This window comes from Gopherus flavomarginatus, chromosome 17, assembly GCF_025201925.1.
Source record: "Gopherus flavomarginatus isolate rGopFla2 chromosome 17, rGopFla2.mat.asm, whole genome shotgun sequence".
Classification (NCBI taxonomy): Eukaryota; Metazoa; Chordata; order Testudines; family Testudinidae; genus Gopherus; species Gopherus flavomarginatus.
Genome location: NC_066633.1, coordinates 22,807,159 through 22,832,865, shown reverse-complemented (window position 1 = coordinate 22,832,865; position 25,707 = coordinate 22,807,159). Strand labels below are relative to the sequence as shown.

Below are 25,707 nucleotides of genomic sequence, written 5' to 3'. Positions count from 1 at the left end.
TTGGCTCATGATTTGTGCTAAACTGCATTAGGATGGTAACAGGGATTTAATTAAACACACAAAACCACATATAACATTTATTTTGATTAAACAAAACAATCTTAAATATTTTGGATACGTACATTTCTCTTATCAAAACCTGTTTCACATTCACAACTGAGTTATAAGAAGTTCAAGCCTTAACATATTTTGTATTAAATTCAGATTTCATTTAAACAGGTTTATTTAAAAAAAAGAAAAACGTAATTTAAATAACTAAATTAAACAATCAGATTTTCCCCTGTTTACCCAGCCTGGTGTGGCCCAAAGGCAGCCTGTGTATCACAGACTCTCCCTGCACGTGCTAACTTAAAGTTCTCTAACAAACTGCAGTGCTGCCTGCTCTTTGTGCCAGGGAATGTGCCTCACATCTCTGTCCCATTGTGGAAACTACTTTTCCTTTAATCTCTTCATTCACCTCAGTGCCTCAAAGACCCACTCGTAAGCCACCATGTACCACTAGAATCGACTTTCATCGAAAGTCTTTGGTCAGGGAACTGAGCTGTTGGCTGTAGGAAAAGACCCTTGTCCATGTGCTGTGCTGCACTCCGGGGATGGCACCTGCCAAGCGCAGCCTCTTGGCAGGAAGCGCAGAGTTCGCCGCCAGAGCTTGAGTCATGACTGTAGATACTGTCATAGAAGGGAAAGAAATCCTCCATGCAATGTGTAGCAAAGAGCTGGATCCCTCATCATGTTCAGCTTCCCCCTCCTAGTATTGTCTAGCATTCAGTGCAGAGCCTCTCTAGGGAACTATGTCCTGCTCTTGTAAGGGGATGGACTTGCTGTTGCAATGGACTTCCCCATCTCTAGCTTCTGTGGTTTTCATTGTAAAAAGGCAGCTTTCCACCTTTGGTGCTTGGCTGCTTCAGCCATTTGAGGGAATCCTGACCAGTCAAGCCTGGGTTTCGACCACCGAGTTCTCATTACGGAAGGTACCGAATGACATAGCTGCTCATGGCTGCAAGGTTAGGGTGACCAGACAGCAAGTGTGAAAAATTGGGACGGGGGTGGGGGGTAATCAGGGCTGGCTTTAGCCTATTCCCTCAATTCCCCAGAATCGGGCCCCGTGCCTAAGAGGGCCCCACTCTGGGGGGTCTTCGGCGGCATTTCGGTGGCGGGGGGTCCTTCAGTGCTGCGGGATGTCCGCTGGTAACGCGGATTTGGCGGCACGCCTGCGGGAGGTCTGCTGGTCCCACGCCTTCGGTGTATCCGCCGCTGAGTTGCCGCCGAAACTGCGGGACCGGCAGACCTCCCACAGGCGTGCCGCCAAAAGCCGCCTGCCTGCCGCCCTCCCAGCAACCAGCAGGCCAACCCCCACAGCTTGCCGCCCCAGGCACGCGCTTGGTGTGCTGGTGCCTGGAGCTGCCCCTGATGCTGACTCAGTTTGCAGCTTCTGGGATGAGCCAAGCCAGTTCCATAATCTGGTTCTCAAAACAAGTTCGCTTCCCTATCATTGTCTTCCACAGCACAACTACTGCATGTGTATTGCATGTGTTATCTGAACTCACCGTGCCCAGGCAATGGGTGCATTCATGGTTTGTCTTTAAGGGTATGTCTACACTACGGGATTATTCCGATTTTACAGAAACTGATTTTTGGAAACAGATTGTTCAAAGTTGAGTGCACGCGGCCACACTAAGCACATTAATTCGGCGGTGTGTGTCCATGTACCAAGACTAGTGTCGATTTCCGGAACGTTGCACTGTGAGTAGCTATCCCATAGCTATCCCATAGTTCCCGCAGTCTCCCCCGCTCATTGGAATTCTGGATTGAGATCCCAATGCCTCATGGGGCAAAAACAGTGTCGTGGGTGATTCTGGGTAAATGTCGTCACTCAATCTTCCCTCCGTGAAAGCAATGACAGACAATCATTTCGTACCCTTTTCCCTGGATAGCCCGGGCAGACGCCATAGCACAGCAACCATGGAGCCCCTTCGGCCTTTTTTCACTGTCACCATATGTCTACTGGATGCAGCTGGCAGACGCAGTACTGCAGCGCCACACAGCAGCATCCCCTTGCCTTTGCAAGTTAGCAGAGAGGGTTACCAGCTCTACTGTACCATCTGCTGCTTTGCAAGTTGACAAAGACAGTTACCAGTCATACTGTACTGACTGCTGCTGTCATGGGTGCTCCTGGCCAGCCTTGGTGAGGTCAGTTGGGGTCGTCTGGACAAAAATGAGAATGATGCCCCAGGTCATTCTCTTCTTTAAGTTTTGTCTAATGGAGAGTCAGTCCTGCCTAAAATATCAGGCAAGCCTACTAAAGAACCAGAGAGGCAAACGGCTGCTCCAGGTCAGAGCCCCAGACATCCCGCAGAAATGATGAGCTGCATGCTATTCTAGGGGTGCCCCTACAACAGCCCCACCCGTTGCTTCCCTCCTCCCCCACCCCTCCTGCGCTACCATGGCAGTATCCCCCCATCTGTGTGATGAAGCAATAAAGAATGCATGAATAAGAAGCAACACTGACTTTATTGCCTCTGCAAGCAGAGATCAAAGGGGAGAGGGGAGGGTGGTTGGCTTACAGCGAAGTAGAGTGAACCACCATTCTACACTTGCTCAGCCTGTAACTGAAAATGGGAATCTGTGACAAGCACTAGGATAGAAGCACAGGCAGGACTGAATCTTCATTTGTGTGTGGGCCTTTGGCTGACACTGGTAAAATGCAAAATGTCCCAGGATATGTATGTTGGGGGTCAGTTCTGAATGGCAGCTTAATTTTTTTATTTCCAGCAAAATGTAGAGGTCTAAATATCTGATTGTGAGCCCTGGTAGCAAGGGTGCTGCTGACTGCAGAGAGCAGCCTGAGGCAGAATCCTCCAATTGGCATGATATTCCAGACAGGACTGAATCTCCATTAGACAAAACTTAAAGAAGAGAATGACCTGGAGTCATTCCCATTTTTGCCCAGGTGCCCCGGGCTGACCTCACCGAGACCAGCCAGGAGCACCCACGGGACGATGACGACGGATACCAGTCCTACTGTACTGTCTGCCGTCCGCAAGGCAAGGGAAGAGGATGCTGCTGTGTAGCGCTGCAGCACAGCGTCTGCCAGCAGCATCCAGTAGACTTACGGTGACATTGAAAAAAGGCGAGAAATGATTTTTTTCCCTTTGCTTTCACATGGTGGGGGCGTTGACGACGTATACCCTGAACCACCCGCGACAATGTTTTTGACCCTTCAGTGTTTGGGAGCTCAGCCAAGAATTCAAATGGTTTTCGGATAGTGCGAAAGCTGTGGGATAGCTACAGTCATCAGTCGCCCCTTCCTCCATGAGCGTCCATTTGATTCTTTGGCTTTCTGGTACGCTTGTCTCAGCTCTTTAAGTTTCAAGCAGCACTGTGTTGAGTCCCTGTTGTGGCCTCTGTCCATCATGGCCTTGGAGATTTTTTCAAATGCTTTGTCATTTCATCTATTGGAACGGAGTTCTGATAGAACAAATTCATCTCCTCATACAGAGATCAGATTCAGCATCTCCCATGTGGTCCATGCTGGAGCTCTTCTTTGATTCTGGGACTGCATGGTCACCTGTGCTGATCAGCACTCCGCGCTGGGCAAACAGGAAATGAAATTCAAAAGTTCGTGGGGCTTTTCCTATCTACCTGGCCAGTGCATCTGAGTTCAGATTGCTGTCCAGAGTGGTCACAATGGTGCACTGTGGGATCGCTCCCGGAGGCCAATACCATCGAATTGCGGCCACACTAACCCTAATTCAAAATGGCAATATCGATTTCAGCGCTACTCCCCTCGTCGGGGAGGAGTACAGATATCGGTATTAAGAGACCTTTATATCGAAATAAAGGGCTGCGTCGTGTGGATGGGTGCAGGGTTAATTTGGTTTAACGCTGCTAAATTCGAGATAAACTCGTAGTGTAGACCAGGCCCAAGTAAGAACACAACTGGGGCTTAATCAGAGGGGTAGCTGTGTTAGTCTGGATCTGTAAAAAGCAACAAAGAGTCCTGTGGCACCTCATAGACTAACTGGGGCTTTGTTACTGTTTTATTGTCTTTCCAAGTCAGTGACTCTTGGTTTCACTCTGAAATGTTCCCACACTTTTAAAACTGATATTAACGACAGTGTCTTTCAGTGAGTTCAGACTTTGCCTCTGTGCTTTGCAGTATTTCATCTTGTAGGCTTTGCAGAGCAAAGTCCCATTGCAGGCAGCAGTTACACTGCTCTGAATGCTCTTCTGCATGATATTGTCTCAGAAGCTGGTTTTGTCAGCATTGTGCAGGAGTCAGAGCAACTGATTTTTTTTTTTTGTTAGTTCTTGGCTTATCCGATGTCAAAGCAAGTTGCCCCTGCAAAGCTGGCTATGTAGCCCAAAGTCTACTGCAGCATAGAAGGCACCTGCCCAGAGGCTCTTCATCTTGCTAATTAAGTTAATCAGTTAAAAATGTGTAGCTCCCCATATTCGTGTTGAATCTAGATGAGACTGGGGTGGGCTAGTGCTGTGGTTGTGCTTCCTGCTCTCCGAGCCGCCGCAGGCAAGCCCACGCTTTGCAGAAGAAGTAATGTACAGAGAAGCAGAAGCTGCTGATAATCTTTTTATAGCTTCACATGACATAGGTGTTAAATGTGAGGGTTTTTTTTCCCTTTTATCACTTCGCTGGACTGCAGAGTTTCCATCCTTGAGAGATGTGCTGTCGCGGGGCAGCTCACGGCTGCTTCGCTTGCAGTGGTTTACAACTTAAACCAAAGGCGAGGAGCTTCTAGGGGGTGGAGAGTTAATACGTTTCATGGGAAACTTTCTCATTTTGAGTTGATGTTCTGGATCCTTTTTTTGTTTGTTTGTTTTAAATGTTTAGCCTCTAGACCTTTGCAACCTGGTCCGGACTCTCCTTTTGTCAGAGGAGCTGCTGCTTCACGAAGGCAGAAGCAGGACTGTAAAGGTGAGAATTTCAGTCGCTCCTAACATTGTTATTGTGTTCGTGCTTTTTAAACACATTCCTACGCATCTAACATGCTAGATTGAAAAGGTCAATGTTTGACTTTTAAAATGCTTCATTCCAGTGGAATTCAAAACCAGTTGTAGCCAGTTCATCTTGGGATAGACTAACTGCCACAGCAGTTGCTGGAGTCTTCTCTTCTTTGGATCCTCTTTGATGGCACCAGATAGAGAGAATTCCACACGTGGCAAACACATGCCAGTCATTTGCCTAATAGCCATGAAGGTTTGTTTCTGCTTAACTGTTGGCTCAGGACCTGATCCCAGGGGCAGGGTTGGAAACCTTTGTGCACTGTGGAAGCTCCCAAAACTGGAGAAACCAAAACAGGCTTCAAGGGAAACCATACCTAGGTTTCACCAGGGTTTGGTTTTTGGTAAGTGTAGGTCCTGAAAGAGGAAATATGCCCTCTCCTAACCCCTGGCCCCTCCTCACTTGCTGTGTTTTGTGCCTGCGGCATTATCAGGAGGGGTGTGCAAACCCCTGACAACCAGACCAGGGCTGGTTACATGCTTGAGCCAGACTGTGTACATCAGAAGTTTAACAGCCAAACCCAGGGAATCTGATGATTTCATCTGAATTTTGCTTTGGCTTCATTTGGAGCCAAAATGTAGGTGTTGCAACCCCCAAGTATTTGACGCTGAAGAAGAGGTTTGTCTAAGCTCCATTGGGCTCTACCCACCTGTCTCTGCCTGACATGAACGCATGGGACAAAGTGTAGTTTGTCTTAGATGATTTTGCTTGAAACACTGTCATGCGGCGCACCCTCCTTTTGCTGTCCAGTTACCATAATGCGTAGAGGTGGGAGAAAGGTTTCCGTCAAAATCTTTAATTGCCAAAAAATGTAGATTTGGGTTGACTGAAACATTTTACAAATTTGTGTCAATTTTGAAATGAAAATTATAATTATAATGAAATTGATAAAACAATAATTTTAAATTGGAAATGCTGAAATGAACCATTTTGACATTAACAAAACATCTCACTTCAATTTTTTGGGCTAGATTTCTATATCAGCCTCCCCAGAGGAAGAGGTACCTGGGCACCTCCACGTCCCCTAACCTTCAGCCCAGTGGTTAGAGCACTCACCTGGTGTATGGAGACCCACGTGCAAATCTCTGCTCTGGAGAAGGGACATGAATCCAGGTCTCCTCCTTCTGCCAGGCGAGTGCCCTAGCCACTGGCTATAGGCTCCTCTGGGGATGGGTCTTTCTCAATATGTCTCGTTGAAACTGTTCTGTTTGTATAAATACTCCCTGGAGTAGGGACTGGACCCAGGTACCCCCCAGATGGAGCACCCTACCCACCAAGTCAGAGTCATTCTCATGCTGTCTGACCAGTGACTAGTCCTGCTTTTCTACAAAGTGGGACAGCATCAACAGGAGAGAATGAGAGCCCCTGCCGCAATACTCAGCAGCCTGGGGTTGAGGTGCTCACCAGGTGGGAGGGGGGGAACCTGGGTTCTGGTTCCTGCTAGCTGGGATTAGAATCTGGATCTCCCATATCCCAGGTGAGTGTCCTCACTATTGGGCTAAAGGGGGCACTAGCATCCGTGCCATCGCCTTGAGCTGGGTTTTGTGAATCCAGCCCTTCAGTCCCTTTGCTTTATTAAAAATCAATTCCTTCGACCCAAAATGAAATGTCACGGGTCACTTGCTGGAGGATTCTCTGCACCTTGAAGTCTTTAAACCATGATCTGAGGACTTCAATGGCTCAGACATAGGTCTGATACAGGAGTGAGTGGGTGGGTGAGATTCTGTGGCCTGCGTTGTGCAGGAGGTCAGACTAGATGATTATAATGGTCCCTTCTGACCTTAAAGTCTATGATTCCATGAAATGTTTTTGGCTTCTTAGGCCTGGGGTACACTAGCAGGGGGGTTCGAACTAAGATACGCAACTTCAGCTACGCTATTTGCTATTCACATAGTTGAAGTCGAAGTATCTTAGTTTGACTTACCTGGCCATCCTTACGGCGGTGAGTCAACTGCCACGGCTTCCCCGTCGACTCCGCTTACTCCTCCTGCTGAGGTGGAATAGGGGCATCGATTAGCGGATCGATTTTATCGCGTCCAGACGAGACGGGATAAATCGATCCCTGATACATCGAACACTACCCGCTGATCCGGCGGGTAGTATAGATATACCCTTAGATTCACTGAAAACTCCAAAAGTTTTGGTTTCAGTTCAGCCTAAACTAAAATTATGTTTTCATTTTTTTGGAACTGCCACGAACGGAAAAGCTCGGCTGATATGTGTGTAGTCGTTCGGATGCTCGGTAACCTGTTTGGCTGCACAAAATTCTGTGTCATGTCCATGTAGCCACGGAGGGACCTTGTCATTTACTATTCAGAACCTTTTGTATTTCATGTTTTTGGATGGCTGGTTGCGGAGTCTCAGAAAACCACCACCTTGCTCCTGGCCAATGGCATACAAGCATCTGTGTGGTTCAGCTCTGTTAAATTGCTCCTGTTTTTCTCTGTGGTGTTCAAAATATAATTCCGCCATCTTTCTGATCTGATTCATTGGTCTTTCTATGAAAGTCATTCGAAAATTGTATCATTAACTTGGGAAACTCATCACTGATTTGCAACTAGACTCTTGCCCTGCCTGTGCCTCAAATGTCCTTCACTGTCATGGCTCTTCTAGGGCTACAAAGCCCCCCAGGTAAGTATAGGTACACCTCTACCCCGATACACCGCTAGCCCCAATACACCTCTTCCCCAATATAACGCCATACAATGCGAATTCTGAAATAACGTGGTAAAGCAGTGCTCCGGGGTGGGGGGCGGAGACTGTGCACTCCGGCGGATCAAAGCCAGTTCGATATAACGTGGTTTCACCTATAACGCGCTAAGATTTTTTGGCTCCCGAGAACAGCGTTATATCGGGGTAGAGGTGTATATGCAGCATCAGCGGAGTACTCAGCTGTGGGAGTGCAGCTCCTGTATGGGTGTGGAGGCAGTGTCGTAATATTTACCTCCCCCCTACCCCTCTGTGGGGCAATGAGTTAGTACAGCCCTGATGCCCACTCTGGGTTGATTGGAGTTGCCTGTCTCCGGTTCCGTTACAAAGGTCTACACAAGAGCAAAATGTTAGCTCACCCTGTGTCACTGAGCTGCCGTTTCTGGCTGGCCAAGGTGAGGGGGGCAGGAAGTGGACGTAGATGGGAACATGAAGAGGGTCATGCTGAGGCTTTTCTAGCTAGAAGAAATATGCTGCCCTGTCACTATAGCCAAGTGGCTCTGGTTAGCCATTTTGGGGCCCCTGCTGTAGACGTCCAAGCTCGGTCAGAGTGAGGGCGCCAGAGAACAAATGGATCCTGTTGGTCTATCACGTCTAGGGGATGAGAGTGGGATCTCCATGTTGGAGTTACCTCCTTCAAAGAAGTGTGCCCTGGGTGTGAGTGCGAGAGAGATGGTTGGGAATCATGTTGCACTTGGGGCCGTGCTATCTGCTAAATCTGGCAAGGGGGAAGAGAGAAGAATATGTCGCTGAGGGCCGTGGAGCCTGGCTCTGGATATGATTAATGAGGTGGGAGGGGACAGGCTGGCAGCAGCTGCCTTGGAAGACTGAGCTGCCATGTTGGGCACAGTGCGCAGCAGCATCCAGGAGCAGCTCTGAGCCTAGCTAGCTGCACTGTGGAGAGAGGAGGATCGTAACTAATAACATTTTTACATCACTCAGTGTTCAATCGAACTCAGCAACATCCCCACTCTAAGGTCTGATAAGAACATAAGAACGGCCAGACTGGGTCAGACCTTAGGTCCATCTAGCCCAGTATCCTGTCTACTGACAGTGGCCAGTGCCAGGTGCCCCAGAGGGAATGAACAGAACAGGAAATCGTCAAGTGATCCATCCCCTGTCGCTCATTCCCAGCTTCTGGCAAACAGAGGTTAGGGACACCCTCCCTGCCCATCCTGGCTAATAGCCATTGATGAACCTGTCCTCCATGAACTTATCTAGATCTCATGGAACCTGGCAGGACAGGAGGCAAGTGCAGTGCATTCCTTCAGAAAGCTGGAGACTTCCCTTCTCCAGTGGAACTGAGAGCACCTGCTTGTCGTCCTTAAACCTTTCATGTCCGATTTACAGTGGCATGCCCAAGAGCAGAGTCTCACCCTATACTATAGAGTCTTGTGATGGGATCCACCCGGGGTGCAGCCTGAGACTGTGGGACTGCTGTGCCCTCTGAACTCTCCCCAGCCTGGGAGTGACCAGCAGCAAGCCCCTCCAGGCACTGTGATCATTCAGCACAACAGACGTGGAGCCCCACACCCAGCTAGAGATTGCATAAATGCTCCCAGAGCCACTCATGAATCACACAGAGAAAGGCACCAGCCAAATCCCCCCAGCTCCTAGCACTGTACCCCAGCAATATACCATTTTGTACTGCTCAAGATGGGCAGTGCACATTTATTAATTGGTTCACAACTTCAGCAATGGAAAATGGACATACACCAGCCTTTGTCAAACAAGAGCAGATTTGCCCAACACTTCATACAAACTCATTGGTAAAGATAAACAATTAAATAAATGTATTGACTATAAAAAGTAGATTTTAAGTGATAGGCAAAAAGTCAGAGTTAGTTACCAAAAGAAAGAAAATATAAGCAGGCAGTCTAACCTCTCAACCCTATTAGACTGGGCAACAACTAGATTAAGCAGGTTTTCTTACCCCACTGGATATTGCAGTCCTTAGTATACAGATTTCACCCTTGAAATCTGGGCCAATCTCCTCTGTTGGAGACTTGTTGTCTTCTCAGTGTCTTAGTTGCTTGCAGCGTAGGTGGGGGCAGGATAAAAAGTCCAGCATGTGGCCACACCATGCGCTTGGGGAGCACAAGTCCAGGCATGTCTGGGGGGCACTGCTGAGTCTCCAGGCAAGGTTGAGCAATTCCCTGGTGTGGCCTCATGCAGGTGAGTCATTGCATTGTAGCTCCCTTGCTGGACAATGGCTGGTGATGGGTTGTTTAATGCCCCACCTGGGTGTTAGTTACTTTCCTTGTTGTTGCCTCTGGGGAGCTAATATCTGGCTGATTCCCTAACTTACAGCATGTTTTAGTGACAACCACACAACACAATTCTCATAACTTCACATGCATTAATGATACACATCTGTGATAGAGAAATGACTTTCAGCAGATCATAACCTTTCCCCTGATCCCTTACAAGGCCTGCTTTATATGTAAGATCATGATTCTATGAAAATGAGGATTATGGGGGTTCTAGGATGCTCCCCCAAGGTAGAGAATGTCACACCTCTCTTCTCACCTGGCTTGATCTCAAGGTAGCCCTCGGCCTTCTCTATCTCGCTCTCTCGTCTGCTTTCATTTCCCGGATAATCCCCTTTCCTCTCTGCAGTGTGCTAGTGCCCTCTGCCCTCTTTCTCTTCTAACCCTGACCTGTGTCAGCCTAGGACACCAGTTCTGAGTGGCAGATGCCTGGCACTGGTGTGGGCATTGCTCTCTGATCCCTCTGTTTGCTTGGGCTCTGAATCATTCAGGAGCGGGAAGCCATGGGGCAGCTGGCAGAGACTGAATTCCTGCATCTTGATTTCAAAATGAACTCTTTGCCTTTCCTCCTGAACTCCATTATCTTCCCCTTCACTTGGACCATAACTTGGCACTTCCAGAGCCAGGAACCCGAAGCTCTTTGTCCTCCATCTCCTGTAGGAGGGAATTGGTCTCCATCTCTGGAGCCCTGCCAGAATCTATCCTTTCTCTGGCCCTACCTCTGGTGCAATCCTTATTCAGGCCTCACACACATCCTGTCTAGACTGTATTGCAATTCCCGCTTTTATGGTCTTCCGAAATCCCCCCAACAAGCCTCTAGCCAGAGGATCCAGAATGCTGCAGCCTGTTTTGCAGAGGAACCTAGATGTACTTTGCCTTTGTCTGGCCCATTTCCTAATGTCCTTGAAGGCAGCCACTGAAGCTACAACAAATTCCACCCACCCCGCTCTTCTCCCTGCTCCCTCTTTTCCCTGCCTTCCCAGCCATCGGGAATTCCATTCGGGGCAGCCAGAAACCCTGCACTGGGAGTGCCAGCATGCCCCGATCCCCACCTCGGAGACACAAGCAAGACTTTCTCTTCAGATCGTTCCTTGCTGCCTTGTGCTGCAAGATCCCAGCACTTGGGGTGCCAGGTCCAGCTGGGAGTGGAGTAGCTGGGCCCGGCTGGGACAAAGGGTCAGACAGACCCACTGAACTCCAGGGGAGGTTTCAAAAGCAAACTCTCAGTAACTGCAACTCATGGCAATTCCCTCCAGCCTAACAAGTCCAATTGGGCCAGAGACTCAATCGCTCTATACCTTCCCCTCCCCACCCCCACCCAGCCATCATGTCTCCTTGACACCCCCCAACCTCCTCTGCACCCCTCACCATCCCTTCCCTCCCCAGTGACACCCCTCATTCCCCTCCCCACCTCCACTCTGTTATCCCACCCCAGTGACACCCCCATTCCCCTCCCTTCCCCCACATTGTCATCATGTCTCCTTGACACTCCCCACCTTCTCCTCTTCACCCCTCCCTCTCCCATCCTGCCCCAGTGACATCCTTCATTCCCCTCCCCATCCTGCCATCCCGCCCCAGTGACACCCCCATTCCTCTCCCTTCCCCCACATTGCCATCACGTCTCCTCTCCACCCCCTCATCTTCCCTTCTCCACCCCCACCCTGCCATCCTGCCCCAGTGACACCCACTCCACCTTCCTCTCCCTACCCCAGACCCCTCTCTTACCCGTCCCCATCCCTGACCCTCCCATCCCCCTCACTGAGACTATAGCTCAGTCAGTACAAACCTGTGTTTAGATCATCCTCGCAATTGGATGTGCTGTTCTCAGAGCTCCGCTCTAGCTCCGCCGGAACACATGGCCACGCTGCAGGAAGCCCTGGGTGGAATTCTCTGGCCTGTGTTCTGCAGGCTGCATTCTCATCATGGTCTTGTCTGCCCTGAAATCTCTACGAATGTGTGAAAAGGACCTTTCCCAGGAAACTCTCTGTGCCTCCGTGCCCTGCTACCACACAGGAGGCTGCTAGCTTGAGCAGTGACAGCACCCTTCGGGAGAGATGGGTGGGTACCCTCCCCAGGGCCTCTCTGGACCAGTTGGGTAGCTCTTCTGGTGACCCACCTTGTTAGCAGTTAGAATCCTGCATGAAACTGCCGAGTCAGTCCCAGAAGCGGCTGCTCAGCGAACCCTCGGCTTGCTGAACCGAGGGACAGCACCCCCGGTCAGAGGATCAATAGGAAATGCTTTGCTTGTGCTCCAGGGCTGGCTTATTTCTCTACATGCTCCAGAAAAGAACAAGCCCAAATGCAGCCACCTTGTACAGAGGTATGTAATGATCTAACCCCTAACTTCTGGAATGCTCCCTCCTCCAAGTGTTTGCCATTCTCCTAGCTCTGCAGGAGGAACCTCTTCCAGGTGCCCATGCTTTCCTAGTCACTTGGGGGGTTCACCCTCCCTTGCTTTGCCATGGGGTTTGCGAGGAAGATGGAGGGAACCATTCCTCTGTGACAGGTGTGGCCTTTGGTGTAAAGTAGAATACCACCTTCTGACAACCACCTGGACACTTGCACCCTGGTATATCGCCTCCTGTGTAATCTGCACTGGATCCCACTCCTGTCTGGTATAAACACCTCCTGTGTAACCTGCGCTGGATTCCGCTCCTGTTTGGTATAAACACCTCCTGTATAATCTGCACTGGATTCCGCTCCTGTTTGGTATAAACACCTCCTGTGTAACCTGCGCTGGATTCCGCTCCTGTTTGGTATAAACACCTCGTGTGTAACCTGCGCTGGATTCCACTCCTGTTTGGTATAAACGCCTCCCGTGTAACCTGTGCTGGATTCCACTCCTGTTTGGTATAAACACCTTGTGTGTAATCTGCACTGGATTCCGCTCCTGTTTGGTATAAACACCTCGTGTGTAACCTGTGCTGGATTCCGCTCCTGTTTGGTATAAATGGCTCCTGTGTAACCTGCGCTGGATTCCTCTCCTGTTTGGTATAAATGCCTCCCATGTAACCTGCGCTGGATTCCGCTCCTGTTTGGTATAAACGCCTCCCGTGTAACCTGCGCTGGATTCCACTCCTGTTTGGTATAAACACCTTGTGTGTAATCTGCGCTGGATTCCGCTCCTGTTTGGTATAAATGCCTCCTGTGTAACCTGCACTGGATTCCACTCCTGTTTGGTATAAACGCCTCCCGTGTAACCTGCGCTGGATTCCGCTCCTGTTTGGTATAAACACCTTGTGTGTAATCTGCGCTGGATTCCGCGCCTGTTTGGTATAAACACTTTGTGTGTAATCTGCGCTGGATTCCGCGCCTGTTTGGTATAAATGCCTCCTGTGTAATCTGCACTGGATTCTACTCCTGTTTGGTATAAACGCCTCCTGTAGAATCTGCACTGGATTCCACTCCTGTTTGGTATAAACACCTCGTGTGTAACCTGTGCTGGATTCCACTCCTGTTTGGTATAAACACCTCGTGTGTAACCTGCGCTGGATTCTGCTCCTGTTTGGTATAAACATGTCCTGTGTAACCTGCGCTGGATTCCACTCCTGTTTGGTATAAACGCCTCCTGTGTAACCTGCGCTGGATTCTACTCCTGTTTGGTATAAACGCCTCCTGTATAATCTGCACTGGATTCCACTCCTGTTTGGTATAAACACCTCCTGTATAATCTGCGCTGGATTCCGCTTCTGTTTGGTATAAACACCTCCTGTGTAATCTGCGCTGGATTCCACTCCTGTTTGGTATAATCACCTCCTGTGTAACCTGCACTGGATTCCGCTCCTGTTTGGTATAAACACCTCCTGTATAATCTGCACTGGACCCTGCTCCTGTTTGGTATAAACCAGGGGTTCTCAAACTGGGGTCAGGACCTCTCAGGAGGTCACAAAATTATTACATGGGGGGTCGCTAGCTGTCAGCCTCCACCCCAAACCCCGCTTTCCCTCTAGCATTTATAGTGGTGTTAAATAGATAAAATGTGTTTTTAATTTATGGGGGGTGGGGGAGTCGCATTCAGAGACTTGCTGTGTGAAAGGCGTCATCAGCACAAAAGTTTGAGAGCCACTTGGATAAATGCCTCCTGTGTAGTCTGCACTGGTCTCTACTCTTGTTTTCTCTACATGCTGAATTTTAATTTTTCCATGTTCCCAGTAGGTCTGCTCAGAAAAGTGACTGTGAAATGGCATTTTATGTTCTGTGTTTGTGCCTCTTGATCTTCAGTTCAAATCTGCTTGGCTTCTGCCTCTAGCTTTACCCTACTTGTTTCTCCATTTACTGCCCCATCTCCCTTTCCCTTTCAGATCCTTGATCGCACTGTCTGCAGCCTGTGGCTGGAGATCCCCTGTGGTTTCTTCCCAGCCCCTCTCCAGTCCAGCTTCCACCCCTGCACCCCATTGAAACAGCTCTGACCAAAGGCTCTGCTGGTCTCTGCCTGGCCAGAGCTCAGAGGCAGTGCTCTGCCCTCCTGCACCTCCACCTGGCAGGGCATTTTCCACAGAAAAAGATGAAATGTTTCATGTCGACTATTGTCATTTTCAATACAGTTAAACCATTTTGTGTTGAGTTTATTGTTTCAATTCATTTTGATTAGACACTAATATAATTAAAATCATAATTTTATTATATTTTGTTATATTTAATACAACAGAGAAAATATACTTCATATTTTAATAAAATAGTTGAAAGGAAAAGAGTCAACATGATCAAACTGAAACATTTTGATGGGTTCGAATTTGAATTTTTTTGAAATTTTGTTTTGTGGGAAATTTAAAAATTGCAGGTTTTCATTCCGATTTGGAAGAAAAAATAAATATTTCAAATGCTGGAGTTTCCCACGGATGGAAAGTTCAGTGTGTGAGCAGATCTACTTTAAAGGAAGCACTTTTCTGTTTTTGTGTTCACTGGGCTTAAAGGGATGTGTGTTTGCAAAATAACTAATATTTTTCTTGGGGAGTGTGACAGACTCTTGGTCCTAGGATGATGATGATAATGCCGAGGGGCCTGAAAAACTTCCAGGAAGAGAGATTGAAAAGATTGAGATTGTTTACTTTGAAGAGGAGATGGCTAGGAGGCAGCATGATAAAAGCATGTAAAGTAACGAATGGTCTAGAGAAGGGAGATTGCGAACTTCTGTTCTCAGTCTCATAACACAAGAACAAGGGGCATTCAATGAAATGAAAGAGTGACAAATTAAAAATTGACAAACAGAAACCCTTCTTCATATAACACAATATTGGACTGTGGAACTCCTTACCACAGGAACTTGCTGAGGCCAAAAATTTAACAAGATTCAAAAAGAGGTTGGACATTTATATGGATAACAAGAATATCCAGAGTTGTTATAATTAATGACAATAAATTTTGGAAGGGACATCAAATCTCAAGCTTCAGGGTTTGAGCCAGTTTCTAACTATTAAAGTTTAGACTGCAATTAACCACCTGCCCCTGGCCTGGGCCAGTTGACTCGGGCTTGTGGGGCTTGGGTTGCGAGGCTGTAAAACTGCTGTGTAGATGTTCAGGCTCGGGCCCGAGCTTTGGGACCTCTTGAGGAGGCGGGTCCCAGAGCCCAGGGTCCAGCCTGAGCCCAAATGTCTCTACAGCAATTTTTAGCCCTGCAGCCTGAGCCCCATGAGCCTGAGTTAGCTGACCTGAGCCAGCCATGGCCATGCCTTGCAGATGTATCCTTAGAGACCTAATGCAAAGGTCACATTATCCCCCGTCTGACCACTGCTGGGTTTTCACAGCTGGTACTGCCACTGCCAGAGACAGGAGACTGGATGGACCAGGTGGATCATGAGTCTGATCCAGTCTGGAGATTCCTATGTCCTATGACCCCCCCCATGGAGCTAGAGTGATTTTGCTGACATTTCCTGGTCTCCGTTGTTTCCTGTTAGCACCCGTTGGCAAGTACAGCAGTGCTGGAGTATTTCCTTACCAGGCAGAGTGAACTAGGGCCAGGGCTGGAGGGATCCTCCAGGGAGTGACTCTTGAAAAAAGCCAAATTCAGAAGCAGGCTTAAGGTGAGGTTTGTACTGTGTTGGTCTTGAAGTTAATAATTAAGCCAAACCCTGAGCGGGTGAGCATGGGCAGCAGGGCCGGGCCTCTGGCTGTTCAGTAAGAGAAGCAAACACAATGCTAGTTTTATTTGTAAGCTAAAGCGAGGTTCATAGTTCTTCACTCCTGAGAACTCCACAAAACCAAACCTGTGGGCAGGAAGGAAAACTGACTGTAGCAAGGCCACTCATTTCAGCGTCAGAGCCAAACACTGACACAACATACGGGAGTTCTGTTAGAACCTGAAATCTGGTCCCTCGGCCTAGTGAAATCTGCCTCTTCTTCTCTGCCTCCTCTCGGAACGGCACTGACTGAGTCAGTGCCGTGGCTGAAGGCTGGTCCAGGGAATGGTGGCGACAGAGCAGTAGTGAAGCCAGCAAGTGGATTCTCTCTTACAACCCTAGCAAAGAGCATTCAGGTTTTTTAATTTTCTGCTTTTGGAAATAAGTTGCCACAAGTTTGGTCACAGAGACGTTGGAGTAGTTACTCAGTATTGTATCGTTCAGCGGCAGTGCCAGCAATCCTGGAGGTGCAGTACAACTGCTGGCACTGAGCTGGGGGTGATCAGGGAGAACAGCAGCAGATTGGCTCTCTCCTGTTACACTTCATCCCTCACACAGCATGCCTATTGGCTGTCTAGGGAAGCACCCACTTTTAGAGGAGAAAGAAATTCAAAAGGTTCCCAAGGGTTTGTCCTGTCCCCTTTTCAGTCTAGATTTGGATGTAGGCTTTGGGCATCTGGCTGAGACTTGGGCAAGCTCAGAGTCCAGCGAGTGCCTTTCGTAACCAAGCCGAGTCATACACTGGCTGGCAGGACAGAACTGCTAACATCTGAGTCATGGAGTCCCACGTGGTGGATGAGTTGATTCTTTTGCTTGTTATTTATTATTATTATTGCAGTAGCACTTAGGAGCCATAGTCAGGACCACACTGTGCTAGGAGTTGTACAAACCATTAACAAACAGTTAATGCCATGAATATATAGTAGGTTCCCTCGCCTGAGTTTCAGGGGAATTAAGTCGCTAAGGCTTGTAGCTTATGTATTTTGTAATATTTGCATCTCAATTGCAGCCAAAATAATTATTGTTTTTAAGTATCATTGTTTGTCCCCATTACATGCCTGCAAACATTCTCCTTTAGCATGGCTCCTTCAGAGCCAACCGGTTGTTTACTTGAGGGGAGCAGGACAGTGTGTGATGGCTTAAAACAGAGTCAAAGCCCCTCATCCTCACCAAAATGGGTTCTCCTGCAATCTGAGCGAGTAAATGTGCTCCCGGACTGGAACTTCCACAACTCAAATCTTTTCTTGTCCTTCATCTGGGGGTATGAAAACCTTGGAAAAGAGGGTTGGAGAGAGAGCGGTGTGGTGTATTCATGTGGGCACAACAACTGCATCTATTACATTCTGGATACATTGATTCATCCCATCACAGGGCTCCGGAAATCCCCTGTAAATAACAGACTGCAAGGTAGGAGTGATGGGTAATAACTTGTTGATTCTAGCAAGCTTCTGTCATTTGGAGTAGTCTGAGTTTTGCAGTGTTTGAAATGCTCTCTTCATTGCCAGTGTGTCTCCAGAGGCCTCTGTGGTGCTGGAATGGAGGTCCTGGCTAACTCTTGGGGCTGATGACTGTCTAGACTGGAAGGAGGCTCTTTGGCTATGGCTCCTGATGCCTTCTGTGTTGTCATCTTACCCTCCAGGTGACCGTCTTCATCTACTCGGACTTGCTGCTCTTCACTAAGGAAGATGAGCCCGGGCGCTGCAATGTGCTGAGGAATCCTCTCTATCTCCAGAGTGTCAAACTCCAGGAGGGTGAGTGTGTCAGCAGGCAGAAGCTTCTTCGTGCCTGGCTTTTGTGGACATTTTCTGGCTGTTGATTCTCAATGGCTCGCTGAGATCGCTGGCCCATCAAGGCCCAGTGGGCAAGTGGGGCAGCCCAGGCAGCATGCCGTCACCCACCATTGTTTCCTGCTGTTGCAGGGGTTTCAGAAGTACATGATTTCCCCTCCTGCTTCTCCTGCTGAATGTACCCCCATGGGAGGAGCTCAGGACCCACAGTGAGCCTTCCTTCCTAGCCACCCTTCCCTGGGGGTTCCAGCCAGTCCTGCCCACCATCATCCAACACAGGCTCCAGTCTGGTCATATTCCAGGGCACATAGGCAGAACTCTGGTTGCCAGGGAACTGCAGGCCTCTTGCAGAGACAGTCCCTTGCTGTTGTGGGAGTGGACAGGGCTCTTCTCCAGGGATGACAGGCCAGCCCTTCCAAGGCCGCTGTGTGCTGTGCAGTCACCATGCTGAGCTGCCCTTCCCCATCCCGCTGGTGCCCTATTGTTTGCAGCAGTGGCTAGCTGAGACAATGAGGGAAATGAAGTCTTGAGGTTTCCCCTCTGGTGCTTTAACAGAGCACAGCAGCTTCTTCTGCAGGTCTCTGACTAAGCTCTAGTGACCTTTGCTTACTCCACTTCCTCCTTCAACCACCTACGGTTTCCCTTCACAGCCAGCCAGGGCCGTTTCTCCCATCTATGCCTTGACACACCGATGACTGCTGGGTCGGGCTGGGAGCCTTCCTCTCACGCTGCCTGCCTGGCATGGCTGCTACACCCTGCTGGTGGGCTGGCTGCAGGGACTGTTACCAGCAGAGATGGCTCCAGCGGTGGGGAGCAATCTGAAGCAATTGATTCAGTTGGGATGCTAGGAGGGGGTGGAGAGGCTTCTCAGATACAAATAAGGAACATCCCTTCCGTGACCCCGGTTCCCTGCCTCTACTTCCCTGGGGCAGCCAGCATACCTGGGAACATGTGCAAATCCTCTCTGAACAGCCGTCTAGCCTGCAGCCCCCAAGAGGCAGCTACTGAGGCTGGAGATGACGTGGGCGGTGGGTAGCGAGCAGGAGGCAATGGAGGTGAGATGGAGAACTGAGGAGTGGATGGTAGACATGGCACTGAAGGACTAGCCTGCTCATTAGTTCATGTTCCTGGTTTGCATTGGTGGGTTGTGCAGACTGGCTCACAGCCCACAGCTACTCCAGACCTTAGCCAGGCGAGTCTAGCACTCATCCTGCTATGTGACTGGTGCAGGTGATGTTAACCCATTGATGGGAGACCTGCTTGGGCAGGGCAGAGGAGTGGAGTAGCTGACATTCTGTGTGGGTGGAGTCGTGAGGTGCTGCAGACATGGTGCATTGCCCGGATCTCCCCACCCTATTTCCTTCCCCAGCCCCAGGCCTGAAGTTGCTGTGGAATAGGGCTGCCCACCCTCCAGGATTGTCCTGGAGTCTCCAGGAATTACAAATTAATCTTTAATTAAAGATTATGTCATGTGATTAAGCCTCGAGGAATACGTCTAACCAAAACTGGCACCGTCCTGTGGAACCAGGCTCTGCTATTTGGTATCCCAGTGTAAATGGCACTAGGAGTCCACATCTACTGCTAGAGGGCACTCTCTGGAGCGGGGCTGTCCTTCCCAACTGATGATTTACCGAGTGTTTCCTGTTCTGGAATTTCCCATCACTCCTTCAGCTGATTGGAACTCTCTGGGAGTGAGTTTTGGCTGTCAGCTTCCTCCCGTTCCTTGTAAGCTCTGGATAGTGAATATATGAGCTGTTTGTGACACGGTTATGTCTGGTTCTTTTACAAGAGTCACTTAGCATTGCATGTTTCCAGGATCTTTCTGCCAGTGAGCTCATTCACTAGACTATATGGGGAGAGCAGACACAATGAGAGATGACACAGGAAAAGCAAACTCATTTAGAAAGAAGATTGAATATGCGTGAGAATGGTTTTGGAACTCTTCCCCCAGCGCAGGCAGGTTGTTTCTAAAGAACGGGTACAGAAATGTTGCCCCTGAGAGTACGTCGGCACTTGGAGCTGGGGTTTGAGTCTCAGCTCAAGGAGAAATGCTCACATGAGCTCGCATGCTAGGGAGAGTGTAGCCGCAGCCACAGGAGGGGCTAGCAGCCCCGGCCCAGCCCATTGGGATGTCCTTGGGACAGCTGGTCGCACTGCCAAGGCTGTGCTGTGGCTTTAGCTCACTAGCTGTATTTCCCCTCGAGCTGCGAATCACACCCCAGCTCAAAGTGTGGCCGTCCCCTGAGGGAAGTACGTTTCTGTGGGCATCAGGTGCATGTTTGATTTCCCAGCTGGGCCCTCTGGCCAAGCTGTTCAGTGGCCCTCGGAATGGTAACTGCTGCCAGATGGCTGCTTTCTCCTGCACCTGCTCAGGTCCTGCACTGGGATGTGCCGTCTGCTCCTTCATGCCAGCTGCATTTCTCAGGAAGCTGTCTGTTATTTATGGCCTGAGCAAGCCCAGGGAACCCCTCCAGAAAGGGATGTTTCTTTCTGCCTTTCCTAACCTTTAGCGTGACCTTCCCCAGGAATCCAGCTCAGTGCTGTTTGCTGCCAGAAAGTTGCCTGCTTATGGATCACACAAGTCTGGTGCAAAAACGTGTCATTGAGCCAGAGCCAAAGTCAAAAGCTGTCAGTCCCTTTTGGCAGTGACTTTCTGCTGCTCTCCTAAATAACTGAATGGCACGTTAATAGGAACGGGCGTATTGCTGAGTGTAACAATTGAGACATCTCCGGTGCACTGAAGACCATTGTGATGTTTCCTGTTTCTGCTGCTCGCTGCGCTGTGCTAAAGCAAATCTGTATAATCGGCTTCACAATGCACTGTCTTCCTGCTTTAGAAGCCCAGCATGGCTGATGAGCATCGCGTCAGCCAGGGTTTCCAATGTAATGGAGTGAGCGTCCTTGGTTAGATACTATGGGAACTTCCATCCCAAACTTACTGACTTGCTGGGACCACACCCCTACTGGGGTGGGGAAGCTTCAGATCGGGAATGGAAAGGGGCAACAATACATAATAGCCCAAATCAGGGATTCCGCTGAGATCTGCCCCAGCCGTGCTCCTTGTCCCCACCCTTTTCGCACTTCAGAGTAGGAACAGAGGCTTCGCCGTTTGCATGCTCCTCTGCTGGCCCAGTGCTCAGGGTACTGAGGAGGCACCATGCTTAAAGCAGCCTCTTGTATGGTAATTAGCCCCAGGATTTCAACACTGTCCCACTCTCTCTGCTGGGCCGGTCCCATATTGCTGCTGGTTGCTGGAGCCGAAGTGGCTGCTAGCCATTACTCGGTACCTTTGCTCTGTTCGGAGGTGCCCCTGGAGGCTAGTCTCCCTGTAGATGAGTGGCCTCCTCCAGGACACCCCATTGGGGCAGCCCTGCCAGTGGCTTCTCGCCTCAGTGTCCCTCGTGGGTAACCCAAAGGACTTCACGTCAGGTTCTTACTTAAACAGCATCATCCCTCCTGGGGGCCAGCTGATTCCAGCACAAGTCTCTACCTGAGTCCCGAACTAGTCCATATCCCCCAGGCACACAGTCTTTGTTCTCAGCACACCTCAGCTCTCCAGCAAGGGGACAGTAGCGAGTACATCTCTCCGCTGCTCCCCTGCCTCTGCCCCTGGGCACTAACTGCAGCTTAGAGCCTGCAGACATCTCCCTCTGCTGCTTCTCCTGCCTTCGGCCCTCTCCAGCCCGCCTGGCCCTGGGGACCCCCGTCAGCAAACCCCTCTTTCTTCTCTCCTGCCTTTAACCTGCCCCCAGGAACCACCGTCTGTCTCTGGCAGCTCCCATCTCCTACCCTCGCCTGGCTGACTCCTGACTGATCTTTTGTAGCCCCCAGGTACTGTCCCACTTTCTTAATTAGCCCAACAGGGAGCCCCTGGTCTGAACCAGGAGTGCTGAGCCCCGCTTCATGTAATGGGCCAGCTGCAGGGACCTGGGAACGGCAGTTGTTGCAGTGCACTGCCAGCCCACCCCCTTTCCCATGCCCGTGGCCTGACAGCAGCCTCCCTGATCTGCACCAGCGGGTACCTCCAGGCCGCAAGGGGCTGAGCAGCTCTTTCCTTTGCTCCTGGGTTCTTGTCGTCTGCTCATCTGCCTCTGAAAAGGGAGTGGGGGTGGGGGTACTGAACAGCTGCTGTGTACAGGGACCCACATTACACACAGTGATTGTTGGCTCTGTGGGGACATGACTGGCCTGCAGGGGCTTAATCTGTGCTGGGTGGTTCTGTGTACAAGCCATTTGTTCCCCTTCAGTGCTTTACAGCATATGCCCAGCAGGTCAGAGAGAGACACTGCCTGCCTTATGTGCTTATGCAAAGAATCTTAAGCATTTGGTCCTTGGCTTTTTGTGCTGCTTTCTCTCTTGTAGCATTTCCCTGAGCGTGGCTGATAACAGCCTGTGTCTCTGTCACAGCAGAGCCGGGATGGCATTTGACAGACCGTTATTACTCATTATTGGTTAGTGCTGAGGGCGGTACAAGAGGGCAGAAGCAGGCGTGCCCGAACCCTGTTATTATGTAACCTTTCCATTGCAATAGCATCTAGCGACGCCGACCAGTGCGGAGCCCCACAGACACATTCAAGGGCAGTTCCTGCCGCCATGGCTCACCTCTGAGCGAGAGACACGGAGGCAGCAGACCCGCTGGGGAGTGACTAGTTTTTGCACAGCTGATATTATATTTGACTCTCATGCTGTGGGCATTTGCCGGAATGAGCACACAGAAAGGCCAGGGTCCTGCCCTAGAGAGGATGAGCAGATGCACCCGGTTCCTGCCCTAGAGAGTTTCCAGCATAAGAGCCCAGATACAAAGGGTGAGGAGTGAGGGCACCAACGACTTTCCTTTCAGTCCCTCTTTTCCTTGCTCCTTGGTTTTTAACCCTGGCCAGTTCTTCTTCGAGTGCTTGCTCGGGTGTATTCCACAGCAGGTGTGCGTGCTGGGGTTACAGAGCACAGGGAGGGATCGAGGGGAGACGCTGAACTACAAACACCACAGAAAGGACAGTTACCTATTCTGTAACTGGCGTTCTTCGAGTGCTTGCTCGGGTGTATTCCACAGCAGGTGTGCGTGCTCGCCATGTGCGGGTGCCGAAGTTTTTCCCTTAGCAGTACCCGTAGGGGAGGGAGCACCGGTGCGATCCCTGGAGAGGGATCTGTATATCACGCTATAAGGGGAGCTGCGCACTCCCCCCACCCTCGGTTCCTTCTTGCCGCCAGTGAAGTTAGTTCGAACTTCGTGCTCCAGCCTTGCTGCAGCTTTTCTAGTTAGCCTTAGTCGTACAGTTCTTCAGTAGTTTCCCAGTTAGTCGTCTGGGCTTGGGGCATGCCCCATTCCCCAGGCTTCAAGTCGTGTGACTCCTGCCACAGTTCTATGCCAAGAAGTGATCCGCACACGCAGTGTCTCCCCTGCTTGGGCGAGACCCACGTAAGTGAGCACTATAGGAGCTGTAGATCTTTCAAACCATGGACTACGAAGGAGAGGGACGTTAGACTTCACACTCTCCTAATGGAATCAGCACTGACCCTGGCACTGGCACACCGAACGGATTCGGCGCCCAGCACCGCGTCTTTGGTATGGAGCAAAGTCCCCTCCACTAGCTGGCACCGCTCCCCTTCAAAGAAGCAAGGGAAGACTCAGCGGCGCCGAGAGAAAGATGGGGTGAGACCTTACCAGAGCTGGGCAGCCTGCGATCCCCCTCAGGACCCGGGCCTCCAACTCGTGTTGAGCGGAGCCGCCCAGTCCCATCTGCGCGTGCCTCCCCTGTGGTGAGGCTGCTGTTGGCCCCTAGTCTTGAGGGAAGCTGCCACTGGGAGCACAACAACCCTCCCTGATGCGGCACAGTCCCCGCTCCAAGGGCTGTTTGCTGCCTCGCTCGACGTGGTCTTCCCGCAGCTCATGCCAGCCCTCTACCCCGCTTAGGCTGACCAGCTCACCACCCGCGAGGGAGCCTTGGGGCTCCTCTACGCCCTGCGGCTGGGGACACAGGCACCGGGATAAGTGGCACCGACGCTCCTCCTCGCTTCGAAGCTACCAAAGCCGATCCCGACCCACCGATGTAGATGCTCCAACTTGAGTTCCTGCTCTACCAGACTTCGCGCACGGGACTCCTCTCCAGCCGCCGGGGGGAGTACAGGAACAGCACCTTGGACGGGTACCAATCTTCGTCCTTGAGGTCTCGGTCATGTGGACGGCACTGTCACAGGCACCATCACTCATGTTGCTCCTGCAGTACCGTGCAGTTGGCGGTGGCCTCCGCATCGGTACCCAGCCAAGTCTGTCAGTGGCACGGAACACCATGGCAAGGGCAGTGGTGTCAATGGGCTCCGTGGCTGCAGATCACCGCCCAGGCGAGACCCTGCTCGGTGGCTGGAGCATCTCAGGCTCCTTCGGCCTCCCCTCCACGACAGAGGGAGAAATCAACAGGTCCCAAGCCGACAGCACCGCGCCCGGACTCTGACCAGGGATCGACCAACCGACTCCCTAGGCTCCGTGTCGGTCCCCTCGCCATCACCGGAGGATGCCATAGTGGCACCACCGCCTGTCCCACAAGAGGGGGAGGCCTGGCCCCTCAAAGGGCAAAAGGCAGGGAAGAGTCGGTTTTGACTCTTTGCGGGGGACCACCAGGCCTGTTGCCAGGGAGACCCCCCAGTTAATAAAGTTTGTGTTCTGCAACCATTTATTTGCCTTCCGAGTGGAGTGGAGTGGTCCCGGATAACGTTGACCAGTGGGTCCTCAACACTATTTCCAAGAGCTACACGCTGCAGTTCACTTCACCCCCCTATCACCACCACTCTCCCTGCGCTGGGTGAGCCTCGGGGACCCGGAGCATGGCTGCCTCCTAGGACAGGAGGTGGCGCACCTCCTCCACCTGGGGGCGATGGAAAAGGAACTGGTAGAATTCCAGAACAAGGGCTTCTATTCCCGATACTTCCTGATCCCGAAGGCGAAAGGGAGCTCAGGCCCATCTTAGACCTCTGGAATCTCAACAGTTTCATGGTTTGCTACAGGCTCCGTATGGTATCCCTGGCCTCTATCATCCGCTCCCTGGACCCGGGGGATTGGACCTCCAGGACGCGTACTTCCATATCCATATTTTCGAGGGACACAGGCGTTTTCTCCGATTCCTGGTACGGGGGGGGACCATTACCAGTTCACGGTCCTCCCGTTTGTCCCTTCTGCGGCCCCCAGAGTTTTCACCAAATGCATGGTAGTTGTAGCAGCCTATCTCCGGAGGAAAGGGGAACAAATTTTCTCTTACCTGGACGATTGGCTTCTCAAGGGCAATTCTCGGTCCTAGGTACAGGCCCAGGTGAGACTTCTGTCCACATGCGCAGATCTCGGCCTAGTGGTAAACGAGGCCAAGTCTACGTTAGTCCCGGTTCAACGCATACAGTTCATAGGGGCTCTACTGGACTCGTTAGAGGCCACAGCCTCTCTTCCCCAGATAGGTTCGAGACCCTAAAAGGTCTCATTGCCTCAGTCACGGCCTTCCCAGTGTCAACAGCGAGGGTGTGCCTTCAGATCCTCGGTAACAGGGCGGCATGCACATCCGTGATGTGCCATGCCAGCAGGACCGGTGCTAGGGGTTTGAGCGCCCTAGGCGGACGGCAATTTCGCCACCCCGCGCGCTGGTCCCGCGGCTCCGCTGGAGCTGCCGCAGTGATGCCTGCGGGCGGTCCACCGGAGCCGCGCGAGCAGCCGACCGTCTGCAGGCACGACTGCGGCAGCTCCACCGGAGCCGCAGAGCACTGGACCCTCCGCAGGCACCACTGTGGCAGCTCCAGCGGAGCCGCCTGCCGCCCGCTCCAGCAAA

The 25,707-nt window shown here is 50.9% G+C and overlaps 1 protein-coding gene across 4 annotated transcripts in view; it reads left to right on the top strand.

Annotated features, from left to right (window-relative positions):
- Positions 1-25,707, top strand: part of RGS3 (regulator of G protein signaling 3) — a 212,264-nt gene that overhangs the window by 83,646 nt on the left and 102,911 nt on the right. For all 4 annotated transcript variants that reach the window (XM_050926322.1, XM_050926323.1, XM_050926324.1 and 1 more), the window contains 2 exons: positions 4,850-4,933; positions 17,755-17,866. In XM_050926322.1, coding sequence (XP_050782279.1) covers positions 4,850-4,933; positions 17,755-17,866 — 196 coding nt within the window. The remainder of the gene's footprint in view (positions 1-4,849; positions 4,934-17,754; positions 17,867-25,707) is intronic.